The sequence below is a fragment of the Helianthus annuus genome, chromosome 11 (genome assembly GCF_002127325.2).
Source record: "Helianthus annuus cultivar XRQ/B chromosome 11, HanXRQr2.0-SUNRISE, whole genome shotgun sequence".
In the NCBI taxonomy this organism is placed as follows: domain Eukaryota; kingdom Viridiplantae; phylum Streptophyta; class Magnoliopsida; order Asterales; family Asteraceae; genus Helianthus; species Helianthus annuus.
This window is the reverse complement of record NC_035443.2, coordinates 15,367,292-15,380,934: the sequence shown is the minus strand read 5'-3', so window position 1 is coordinate 15,380,934 and position 13,643 is coordinate 15,367,292. Positions and strand designations below refer to the sequence as shown.

The window sequence follows — 13,643 nt, the reverse complement described above, 5'->3', positions numbered from 1 at the left end:
GAAAGAAGATTAACCTTTATTTGACGAGACTAAACCCACAAGTTAACATTCATATTAACTTAATGTTTCTTCATATGGCTCATGAGTTGATGCGTGATTGGTCAATTAGTATTACTAGTAACTAATATATAAAGTCAAACGATAAACGATACATAAACAAATGAATAAACGTATGAAACTAAATGAAAAAAGATAAATTCAACGAGCTTAAATAAATGAATATTAACAATCTAACGTAGATGATTGGACACAAACGAATGTAAGTTAATAAACAAGATGTATGATTATGTTCGTTCATTTAACTAAATGAATAAAATTAGTTGTTCAATTCGTCAATGTATTAAATAAATATAAACGAATAGTTTAAAATGGTTTATTGTATTTACGGTCCGTCACACGTTCATTCACACTACAAAAGCGTCGTTTTACGCAAATGGAAACTACCACCCTCATGGATATTATTTGAGCGACGAAATTTATCCTAGGTATTCGATTTTCGTGAAGACGTATAGTGATCCTATTGATGAAAAAAGAGCATACTTTAAGAAGGTTCAAGAGTCTTCACGAAAAGACATTGTGAAACACCCCTTCTAAATTCATGCTTGAAACGTCGCAAAACGACACTTAACCAAATCGCCAAAATAAAAATAAAAATTTGGGCATGACCCGTTCGCATTTTGAACAACTTCCCTTTTTATAATATATCAAATACTCAAATGACGACACCTTCAAAAACATAAGGAAGTTCTTAACATTTAATCTACCGATTCAAAACATCAAGTTTAAGATACTTAAGTATTCAAAAACATCTAGTTAAAATTTAAAACTTCCAAACACAACTAACTTTAACAAAAGTCTTTGACTAATAAGGTTACTACAAAAGTTGCGGAAGCGCATCACGGGTGATCAAGGTGTGTTCGTATCCGAGCGACGCAACGACAATCATGCGGGTGCTTTACCTACAATCATTCAACAAAATATATTAGTGTAGTAGACATAACGTTTTCATCCTATCTCAATTCATATTCTCGGATTTATAAGATATATTACCAATTGATCTTATTTCATATCAATTCATTCTAGTCAAATAAACACGACTATTTCTCATTTGCTTCCAATAATCCGTATAGTACGGATCAAGGAGGATACTTTCATTAAATTCCTTCTCATCCGAACCCGAACCGACCCAATCACTATGGACCGTTACGGATTCCTACTTTCACATTCTCATTTGAGATATCTACCTTAATTGAATAACAATCATCAAAAGAAACAATATCAAAAAAACTCACCACTAAACATGTAAGTAACGAACTTACCTCGATCTTGTGCCTTTGTTTGTGATCCGGAACTAGCCCCTTCTTCTTTCGATCCTACATGAATTCGTTCTTATTTAGATCATAGCCCTTACATTCTTAATCACACTTTCAAGTATCAATGCTACTCATATAACAATTCACAATACTTTAATTTCATCATACAAATCCATTCACAATGATTTATTTAGGCAACTTAGATTATCATTGAGGCATTTCATCAAACACCTAACATGCGTACTACTTATCAAGCCTTATGTACATGTATCTTATGCATAAATTCACTAGAATACATTATCTTTCACATAATCAACCACTCATGTTCAAATATTCATTCTACACAATATAATCTACCAATACTCTATCATTCATACAATTTTATTTGAAGATTTACTCAACTAATCAACAATCTATTCACTATCATGCTAGAACAAGTGGGTTTTTCCCAAAATCTTTAGTAAATCGAATTCATGCACAATATACCTTCTACATGATGATTCTAACTCACATGCAATCTAATTTCATACTAATTCACGAATTGGTATAAACCCTAGTTCATCAACAAGCATCAAATTATGAGATTTTATCTTACCTTATGTTCAAAACACTTGGATTAGAGAGTATTTAGGCACTAGCATGCGATTTATGACTCTAATCCTTCACAATCTTGCTGAATTTTGAGGTTGATTGATGTAGTTAGGGTTTTTCCCCTTTCTCCTTTCTCTGGTCGCGACCACACAACCCAGAACATTCTGGGTTTTAATTTTACTAATTAATTTTATTTCACATGTTATTAAAATGTTACACAAACAACCCTCAAGTTTGGTTTATGAACCCTTATAACCCATTCCATAATTTTATAAACTTTCTTTAAATTTTTAATACAATTACCACAACTTATTATATAATGCTTGTAAATGTTGAGACATCCTATTTTATAAATTATGGGATGTTACAAATCTACCCCCCTTAAAAGAGGTTTCGTCCCCGAAACCTTAATACGTACCAAAAAGAGACGGGTAGTGCTTTCGCATTTCATCTTCAGATTCCCAGGTTAGATCCGATCCTTTCCGATGCTGCCATTGCACTAAAACTTGTCGAATGGCCTTGTTTCGTAGATGCTTTATTTTGGAATCTTTGATAGCTACCGGCTTTTCAATATAATTCATTTTATCATCCAATTCAATGTCATCAAGTGACACATGTGCTGTATCATCCGCGAGGCACCTTCTTAGTTGAGACACGTAAAACGTGTTATGGATTCCATCCAGAGCTGGAGGTAATTCTAGCCGGTATGCCACTTTACCAACACGAGCCACTATTCTGAACGGTCCGATATATCGAGGACCCAATTTTCCCCGTTTGCGGAACCGTATTATTCCCTTCCACGGCGAAACCTTTAAAAACACACGATCACTTTCTTGAAATTCAATAGGGCGCCTTCTTTTATCTGCATAGGATTTTTGCCTGTCTTGCGCCGCCTTCAAACGAGCCCGGACTTGATCAATCTTTTCATTCGTTATTGCCACAACATCTTTAGGCGCAAGTTCCCGTTGCCCGATTTCTCCCCAACATACAGGTGTTCTACACTTTCTACCGTACAACATTTCATATGGCGCCATTTTGATACTACTTTGATAACTGTTGTTGTACGCGAACTCCACCAACGGTAAATGGTTATCCTAATTTCCCCCAAGGTCTATGACACAAGCCCTCAACATATCAAGCAACGTTTGTATAGTTCTTTCTGACTGTCCATCCGTCTGCGGATGGTATGCGGTACTTAGTCGCAAGTTTGTGCCCACATCTTCATGAAATTTTCGCCAAAAACGAGACGTGAATCTTGTGTCACGATCCGACACAATAGACACGGGTACTCCGTGACGAGCAATTATTTCATTCATATAAATTTCTGCCAATTTTTCGGATGTAATAGATTCTCGTATGGGTAAAAAGTGAGCACTCTTTGTAAGTCGGTCGACAATAACCCAAATAGCATCGTGACCTCGTTTCGTTCTGGGTAGCTTTGTAATAAGGTCCATGGTTATGTCTTCCCACTTCCAAACTGGTATTTCTAATGACTGTAATTTACCATACGGTTTTTGGTGCTCCGCCTTCACTTGGGAACATGTCAAGCATTTAGCCACGTACTTAACAATGTCGCGTTTCATTCCAGGCCACCAATACCCTTTCTTTAAATCTTGATACATTTTTGTAGCCCCCGGGTGTACCGTATAACGAGATTTGTGAGCCTCCTCTAGCAATAATGATTTCACCTCGGATAACCATGGTACCCAGATTCGGTCATACCTGGTCATGACGCCATCGGCATTCATCTTTAATTCCCCAATTAGGCCTTTCATTCTTTCCTTCTTTGGATCACCATTTAAGGACTTTATTTGGGCTTCCTTGATCAACTCCAAAAGTTTAGGGGTGACAGTCATTTTCATTGACTTAACTTGTATGGGTGATGGGTATTCCTTCCGGCTTAACGCATCTTCTACAACGTTGGCTTTCCCCGGATGATAAAGGATTTCACAATCATAATCCTTAATTAATTCTAACCACCTTCGTTGTCTCATATTCAATTCTTTTTGTTCGAAGAAATACTTGAGACTTTTGTGATCCGAATATATGGTACATTTAGTTCCGTACAAATAATGTCGCCACAGTTTCAACGCGAATACTACTGCAGCCAACTCTAAATCGTGTGTTGGGTAGTTACTTTCATGTGGTTTAAGCTGCCTTGAAGCATATGCTATCACTTTACCCCGTTGCATTAAAACAGCCCCCAAGCCCTGATGTGAAGCATCAGTGTATACTACCAAGTCTTCTGAACCTTCGGGTAAGGTTAGAATTGGGGCGTCAGATAGCTTATCCTTCAAGGTTTGGAACGCCTTCTCTTGCTCAACTCCCCACACAAACTTCTCATTCTTCTTGGTTAGTCTGGTTAAAGGTAACGCTATTTTGGAAAAATCCTGTATAAACCTTCGGTAATACCCAGCCAAACCCAGAAAACTTCTCACTTCACTCGGGTTCTTAGGAGGAACCCAGTTCACAACAGCCTCTACTTTAGTTGGGTCTACCAAGACACCATCTTTATTAATGACGTGGCCAAGAAATTGCACCTCTCTAAGCCAGAAGGCACATTTGGAAAACTTAGCATATAACTTCTCTTTCCGAAGAATCTCTAACACTTCACGCAAATGATTTGCATGTTCGGCTCTACTGCGAGAGTACACAAGGATATCATCTATAAACACTATAACAGACTTATCCAGTATGGGCCGACATACTCTATTCATCAAATCCATGAAAGCGGCCGGGGCGTTAGTCAGTCCGAATGGCATTACTAAAAACTCGTAATGCCCATATCGGGTCCTGAACGCAGTTTTCGCAACATCTTCTTCCCGTACACGAAGTTGATGATACCCCGAACGCAAATCGATTTTTGAAAACCAACTTGCTCCTTGCAGTTGGTCAAAAAGATCATCTATTCGAGGTAAAGGGTATTTATTCTTCACGGTCAACTTGTTCAAATCTCGATAATCTATACACATGCGCATCGTGCCGTCTTTCTTTTTCACAAAGAGTACCGGGGCTCCCCAAGGCGACACACTCGGGCGTACGAAACCCTTATCGAGTAATTCCTGTATCTGTGTCATTAGCTCTCGCATCTCAGTGGGAGCTAATCTATAAGGAGCTTTAGCCACTGGCTTGGCACCCGGGTTTAATTCGATTCGGAATTCCACCTCTCGCTCAGGTGGCAATCCCGGTAATTCATCCGGAAACACGTCCGCATATTCATTCACCACTTCTACTTCTCCCATTTCAGGCTCCTTCTGTCTTGTATCCACTACATAAGCCAAGTAAACCTTACCCTCATTCCTTGCGTGCTTCACCGCCTCGACAATCGTGCACAGTTTTGTCTTTAACTTTCTTTCCCCACAAATGCTTATTCGAGCCCCACTAGGTGAGAGTACATGAATGACTTTCGCCTCGCATCGAATTTCCGCGTGATAGCGGGATAACCAATCCATCCCTACTACCACCTTGAATTCCCCCAAAGTCATAGGAATGAGATCTATTTCAAATTCTTCGTTTTCTATGGTTATCTTACAATTCTTACAAATTTCACATAACAAATAACTTTTACTATCCGCTACTTCTACTTCTAAGGGTACAGGCATTCGTTCCTTTCTAAAAGAGGGGTAACACATAAGTTCGTCTGACACGAAAGATTTGCTAGCACCAGAATCGAATAACACATTCACGGGTATTTGGTTGATTAAGAAAATACCTGACACGACATTCGGTGAGGCCTTGGCTTCCTCGGTAGTAATCTGAAACATTCTTCCCCGAGCCTTCTGATTTTCATTCTTCTTTTCATCCTTCTGCCCTTGTTGTTTAAGCTTTGGACAGTCAGCTTTTACATGACCGGGAGTGAAACAATTGAAACACGTCCTCACGGGACTAGGGCACTTAAAGTAAGGATGTCCCTCCTGACCACAGTTGTAACACCCCTTCTTTCCCATTAGACATTCTCCAGTGTGAAGCTTTCCACAAGTTTTGCATGGGGGAATACTACCCTTAGATCCTCCTTTAGTTCTAGTGTCGTGCTGCTTAGGCTTCTTAGATGGATTCGTAGTTGACGGCTTTTCAGCAACTCTTTTCTCTCCTCTTTCCACTTGTCGCTTCAGTTCTATCTCCCTATCCCGGGCTAAATTGATAAGTTCACTTAGAGTTTCACACTTCGAGGGGGTAATGAACTCCCTATATTTGGCCTTCAACATTCCATAATACCGGTTTATCTTCATCCTTTCTGACTTGACGAAATCATCACAAAACTTTAACTTATCGAAGAATATGTTGGTAATTTCATCAATGGACTCATTCTGTTGGCGAAGATGCAAGAACTCATCTTGTATTCTATCAATTGCCGATTGCGGGCAATGATATTTTAAGAACAACTCTTTGAATTCCTGCCATGTTAAAGTTTGGAGTCTCACTTCCCCTATCTCTTTACTTTGAGTATCCCACCAATCTTTGGCTTGTTGCTGAAGTTGACCCGTAGCAAACATTACTTGATCTTCTTTCTCACATCGGCTACGTACAAATACAGCTTCAATGTTTGCTATCCATCTTTGACACTTTACCGGATCCACCTCCCCATTATATGAAAAGGGATTACATGCCATAAAATCCTTATATGTACACCTTCGTTCCTTACTTTTAATCCTGGACCCTTCAAGCATTTCTTTTAACTCCTCAATCTTGCTAGTCATCATCTCATCAACAACCCCCAAGACTCGGCTCTCGACTTCTTGAGCTAACTTGGGAAGGTTGGCATTCATCACTTTTTCTGCCGCTTCTATCATCTTATTATTGATTGCCTCTTGACGGGCTATTTCAGCATCATCTACATTACTTGTGTCCGTCATCTACATAAAACATTCATTATATATATTAAAATTCTCTTTTTATACATCTTTCTTGACTCATACATATTCATTCTATCGCATATTTCATTCTGTTTACTATTCATACTTTACACGTTATCATTCTTGATGATAATGTTGTATTGCTAGACCATTTCATATTAAATCATACCTTCTTTCTTATTAGACATTTTCTTTCAACCTTCTTGATGCATAATGACCTTAGCAAAGGATTACGGGGCCTTAGGAACTAATTAAAACAAACCCCATACTCAAACAAACAACATAAAAAAAAATTCAGCAATTTGATGGCCACCGTAAGCTACGGTGACCACCGTAGCTTACGGTGATGATTTGTTCTTTACGGCCCTACGCTCCTGTCTTACGGTAGCTCTAATTTGCCCAGTATCTACCGTAGCTTACGGTGGCCACCGTAAGCTACGGTAGTGCCCAGCGAAAATCACCCCTAACTTCATATTTTTGACCATTCCGAACCGTTTTCGTGCACGGTTTCAATTCTACTAACCCCTAGATATTCCAATGCACCATTTATTACTATTACTATATCCAAAACTCATTCTAACACTTTATAACTTGTAGTATTAATTACTATAAAGCTTTCTTAAAAGTTTTACCTCTATTTGCGTCTCGGAGCGAACACACCCATTCTTGCGAGCTTTCGGTTTGAGTTCGGGCACTACATCGTGTTCGAATCCCTCAAACCTAGGCTCTGATACCAACTTGAAACACCCCTTCTAAATTCATGCTTGAAACGTCGCAAAACGACACTTAACCAAATCGCCAAAATAAAAATAAAAATTTGGGCATGACCCGTTCGCATTTTGAACAACTTCCCTGTTTATAATATATCAAATACTCAAATGACGACACCTTCAAAAACATAAGGAAGTTCTTAACATTTAATCTACCGATTCAAAACATCAAGTTTAAGATACTTAAGTATTCACAAACATCTAGTTAAAATTTAAAACTTCCAAACACAACCAACTTTAACAAAAGTCTTTGACTAATAAGGTTACTACAAAAGTTGCGGAAGCGCATCACGGGTGATCAAGGTGTGTTCGTATCCGAGCGACGCAACGACAATCATGCGGGTGCTTTACCTACAATCATTCAACAAAATATATTAGTGTAGTAGACATAACGTTTTCATCCTATCTCAATTCATATTCTCGGATTTATAAGATATATTACCAATTGATCTTATTTCATATCAATTCATTCTAGTCAAATAAACACGACTATTTCTCATTTGCTTCCAATAATCCGTATAGTACGGATCAAGGAGGATACTTTCATTAAATTCCTTCTCATCCGAACCCGAACCGACCCAATCACTATGGACCGTTACGGATTCCTACTTTCACATTCTCATTTGAGATATCTACCTTAATTGAATAACAATCATCAAAAGAAACAATATCAAAAAAACTCACCACTAAACATGTAAGTAACGAACTTACCTCGATCTTGTGCCTTTGTTTGTGATCCGGAACTAGCCCCTTCTTCTTTCGATCCTACATGAATTCGTTCTTATTTAGATCATAGCCCTTACATTCTTAATCACACTTTCAAGTATCAATGCTACTCATATAACAATTCACAATACTTTAATTTCATCATACAAATCCATTCACAATGATTTATTTAGGCTACTTAGATTATCATTGAGGCATTTCATCAAACACCTAACATGCGTACTACTTATCAAGCCTTATGTACATGTATCTTATGCATAAATTCACTAGAATACATTATCTTTCACATAATCAACCACTCATGTTCAAATATTCATTCTACACAATATAATCTACCAATACTCTATCATTCATACAATTTTATTTAAAGATTTACTCAACTAATCAACAATCTATTCACTATCATGCTAGAACAAGTGGGTTTTTCCCAAAATCTTTAGTAAATCGAATTCATGCACAATATACCTTCTACATGATGATTCTAACTCACATGCAATCTAATTTCATACTAATTCACGAATTGGTATAAACCCTAGTTCATCAACAAGCATCAAATTATGAGATTTTATCTTACCTTATGTTCAAAACACTTGGATTAGAGAGTATTTAGGCACTAGCATGCGATTTATGACTCTAATCCTTCACAATCTTGCTGAATTTTGAGGTTGATTGATGTAGTTAGGGTTTTTCCCCTTTCTCCTTTCTCTGGTCGCGACCACACAACCCAGAACATTCTGGGTTTTAATTTTACTAATTAATTTTATTTCACATGTTATTAAAATGTTACACAAACAACCCTCAAGTTTGGTTTATGAACCCTTATAACCCATTCCATAATTTTATAAACTTTCTTTAAATTTTTAATACAATTACCACAACTTATTATATAATGCTTGTAAATGTTGAGACATCCTATTTTATAAATTATGGGATGTTACACATTGAGAGATGCTTAGGGGTTCTTAAACAACGCTGGCAATATTTGAGAAATCCTTGTCGTGCATGGAGCAAGCAAAAAATGAGAGATGCTATGTACGCTTGTATAATCATGCACAACATAATTTTGAAAGACGAAGGAAAGGCGATATGCCAGAATTATGTGCCAGAAGCCGTTGAAGAGGAGCATCCACAGGCGACAATGGAAGAAAGAGTGAGTAATGCGCGAGAGTTGCGTTACGAACCGTACCATTCCCAGTTAATGGTTGATTTGGTACACCACGCATGGTCGGTTCGGTATGTACCACCTGAGGGAGAGGAAGAAACGGAGGACGAGGAAGACGAAGTTGGCGAGGGTGAAGAAAGCGAAGACGAAAACTAGTGTTTTTTTTGTTTTTTTTAATTTAATCGGATATTTTTTTTTATTTCTAGTATTGTATTTTTTTTTAATTTAATGAAGTATTTAAGTTTAAAAAAATAATTGTGAAATGATTGAATGGGGGTTATTGGCATAATGCCCCACTACGCCACTTTTGCTATATTGCCCCAACGCTGACTAGGATGCCACGTGTCAGATAATGCTCCATGGTAAGGACATTATAACGCATTACCACTACACATGGTCTTACTAATAGATATTTATTCTGTAGGACAATTAAGAATACATGGACCCTTCAATTCCACGCTCATGTAACATTGGTCAATGGTGGCGAAAACTTCATGACCCCGAATTTGAAAAAAAGAATGCTTATGTAACATTGGTCAAAGGTGGCTAAAATCTTCGAGGCAATGATTTCCAAAAGTTGAAACATATATCATATTTGTGATTGTTTTATTTTTGTGTTTTTGTTACGTTCGAAATGTCCAAAAGTTAAAACATATATCATATTTATGTATGTTTTATTTTTGTGTTTTTCTTACGTTCGAAATGTAGATGAAAATAAGTAAAATTCAAATGTAATGGTAAAAAATCACGACAATATATTTGAAAGTCATGGAAAAGCTATATCGTTGTATAGAAAATTCAAGTTATTCAAATATAACTTACACCAAAACGAATATAAAGATAAACACGACGGCTGCGCATTACAATGAGTCAGTTAAACATAGATAAAAGACACATATAACAATGGTGTATTTAGAGATGACTATTAGACTATCCGCATCAGTGAAAGGCTATCATTTCTACAAACAGCCTAATCAGCATGCCACATCAGCTTTTCACTTATTCTTCCCACAAACACTTTTCACCCACAACAATAACATATATATCCTTCTCACAAACAACCTTATAAAAAAAAAAAGGACCCACCATTAGCCCATTCTTCACCATTCTTCCCTAAGAATTGTGAAGAATGAACACCCTCCATGTCATCCTTTACAACACCCACTAATCCATCCCTCTCACAAATGCCCTCCACATAGGAATGAACACCCTCCATGTCACCTACAAACATCCTTGATGTGGATAGTCTTAGAGGTTTAAAAAATCGAACAGTTTAAAAAAGTTTAAAACAACCGATCGGTTTAAAAACAAGGTTGCGAAAATTTCAAAATGTAGCTAAATATATCTCGTGTGGAGCGTTGGTATAAAAACGAAACTCATAAATAAATCATTGTAGATAAATATAACTCGCGTGGAGCATTGATATAAAAACGAAATCCATAAATAAATCACGTAACTAAAAGTTCGTTAAAAACTTAAAAATGATAACTTTATTAAAGTTTAGGGGTTATAGTCATAAATAAGTTAAAGAAAAAAAACATAAACTTATTAAACTTAAACTTGATGAACTAAATGTTAAACTAATTAAAGATCATCTAAATGACAGGTAGACACTAAAAGACAATTTTTTTATGACCTCTTTTGTTATACATATAATACAACTAGGCTAGAAAGTCATCTATATGAGTTGAATAAATCTAAGCTATTATTTTTTTATGGAGCTTTTGTATCTTTGATGTCATTATCAAACAAATAATACATCGATTTTTATTGGTGAAATAAAAAAATAATAAAGATTTAACAATTATAAAATTATATTTTAAGATAAAATATAATTGAAATCTTATGGCTTAGAATATTTAATAAATTATTAAAATAAGAACATTTATATTTTTAAAAAGATAATTGTTTAATTTAATTATTTTAAAATCAATATCATTTAATAGAAGTTAAGGACATTACCTATATATACAAAAAGTGAGGCACCGGTTAAACGTTGCAATTAATAAATTGTAACTGCCATACGGCACACCCACAACCAATGCCGTCTCATCACCATTTCACAACCGCTCCCAGCCTCCCATCGCATCCCTTCATCAATATAAAAAGCACGGATTCATTCAATAACCGTTCTGCTCACATATCACCAACTGACCACACTAAAATAGCAACCGTCAAAAAAACGTTGTCGCAACCGTTGCATCTCCTCCAAACAGGCACACACCCATACCCATGGTATATATACATAAACTCACACGCAAACTTTCAGACACACAAATTCGGGAAGAAGGATCTGGAGAACAACGAGTACGATTGGGGCCTTGCCCCGGAGTCACGCTGCTTATGATTTCTGTCGTTCGAAATGGGACCGGTGGCACCGCCGTCGATTCCAAAGATTATTTTGGTTCCGGTGTTCTTGGTGGCCGTTATCATCTCTCTCTACTCCCTTCCAACGCGAATCATTTATCATCAGCCGAGGGTGGGTGACCCTGCGACAACCAGATTCTGGCTAGGTTTGGTCAATTGATCAACAAACTTTTTTTTTTTTGTGAAGACATGGATGACGATGTGGAGATATGGGTGCCGGAGAGAAGCCCGGATTCAAATGACCGGTGGTTTGATGAGAGGGTGGTAGTGGTCCCTGGTGGTGGCGATGGTGGTGTTTAGGGAAAGATTCTTTAGGTTTGTGCAATAATAAACAAACTGTGTCAGGAAAAACCATTACCCAAAGCAATTTTACTGTGGGCCAGTTTTGCTGGGTTTTGGGCAAGATCTTTTCTTTTTCGTATACATGTAAAATATCCAAACAAATAAAAACTTCTATTTTTTTGTACAAAAATAAATAGGTTTTGGTTGAATAATTTGTAAATAATCATTCCTTTTCTTTTTCTTATACATGAATCCATATTATTTTTTGAAGTATCCAGATTAACTCACAAAAATCCATTTTTTTAAGTATCCAGATTAACTCAACTCACGAAGGATTCACATCGGGTTTTGTGGGAACTCCATATTTTTTATTAATATTCTTATTTTTATCATAAAAGAAAACCCAATAACAAAGGAAAGACTTTAGGAATTCACATAATCAAACTCGGAATACATAAAACAAATAAGACCATTTTTTATTAATAGTCTTATTTTATCATAATTGCTTTATTTTTCTTAATTGTGACACTTCATGTTTACAATTTCTTTTATTTTATATGTTATGAAATTTGATCAGGCACTTATTTTATACACATGTTTTATAATATTTTTTCTGGAATCTTAATAAACATGTTAAGCTTAACCAGTTGTATCTGGAATTTTAAGAATCATGTTAAGTTTAGGGTGATAATATTCACACCCCTCCCTTATATCTATCTCTATATATGCAGATATATATAAAGAAAGATAGAGTGAAAAGGGTGTGAGAATAAGATTTTAGGATTGTGGGACAAATAGAGCCTAAGTTTAACCTTTATGTCAATTAAAAGACCTATAACCATGTATGTCAATTAAAAGAATTGTAGAGAGCAATTGTGGTTGCAATGTTTTAAAAAAAACGTTTGTTGATGTAAGCGCTAGGTTTTCAAAAAATGAAAATCAGTAGAGAACAACCGTAAATATATTGTAATTCTATTGGGCATATGAGGAATGACATACTTTTTGTTATGTATTTAAAAGTCAAGTCGGCTTTATTTTTTTGTTAGACCTTGGGGTTTACTCTAACGCCCCGATACATAAGTAGTTAAGGGCGTTTAATACCACTCCCCTAGGCGTTAAGAGCATTAAAAGAGCCATTTGTTAACGTGTTAACATGTGTGAAAGAAACTTGGATGAGAGTATTAAAGATATATATTATTTTACGGGGGTTAATAGGGTGGGAACCATTTTTTGGAGGGGAGTGAAGGAAACGACAAGTGATGTGGTATTAAAGATGCCTATGTGGAATAAAGGGGCATGAAAGTATACCACATGGTCTTATGTGATCTGGCCTGCCCGGGCCGACAAAAATTATATAGTGAAACCAAATACACTAATAATCAAGATCCCGCCGCAACGCGCGGGTTAACGTTAACTCGTTTAATTGGAAAGAGAAAGAAGAATTTTTTTTTTTTAAACATCAAGTTATCTCAAAAATTTTGTTTATTATATAATATAAATAAATATAGATACAGATAGATTAATCTCTTCAACATACATTTAGTTTCTTATGCCGTATGATGCACGTAACAGTATAGAA

General features: G+C 36.3%; 1 protein-coding gene and 1 long non-coding RNA gene across 4 annotated transcripts; both read right to left on the bottom strand.

The window, feature by feature from the left end:
• Nucleotides 1-835: 835 nt before the first annotated feature.
• Nucleotides 836-6,712, bottom strand: LOC110891828. 2 transcript variants are annotated; one of them, XR_002565583.2, is made up of 3 exons: nucleotides 1,909-2,042; nucleotides 1,320-1,373; nucleotides 836-959 (listed from the first exon to the last, which is right to left on the bottom strand). XR_002565583.2 is itself a non-coding variant. In XM_035979617.1 (3 exons), exons 1-3 carry the CDS (start codon nucleotides 6,692-6,694, stop codon nucleotides 943-945), a joined length of 1,149 nt encoding a protein of 382 aa, XP_035835510.1. In that variant the 5' UTR covers nucleotides 6,695-6,712; the 3' UTR covers nucleotides 836-942. The 2 variants fall into 2 exon arrangements, 1 of the variants encoding a protein (XP_035835510.1); XM_035979617.1 differs by lacking the exon at nucleotides 1,909-2,042 and adding an exon at nucleotides 5,617-6,712.
• Nucleotides 6,713-7,711: 999 nt separating this feature from the next.
• LOC118483892 lies at nucleotides 7,712-12,303 on the bottom strand. Of its 2 annotated transcripts, none has more exons than XR_004872110.1 (3): nucleotides 11,378-12,303; nucleotides 8,239-8,292; nucleotides 7,712-7,878 (listed from the first exon to the last, which is right to left on the bottom strand). It is a non-coding gene; the product is annotated as an uncharacterized LOC118483892 (long non-coding RNA). The 2 variants fall into 2 exon arrangements; XR_004872111.1 differs by lacking the exon at nucleotides 11,378-12,303 and adding an exon at nucleotides 8,828-8,961.
• Between the last annotated feature and the right edge of the window lie 1,340 nt (nucleotides 12,304-13,643).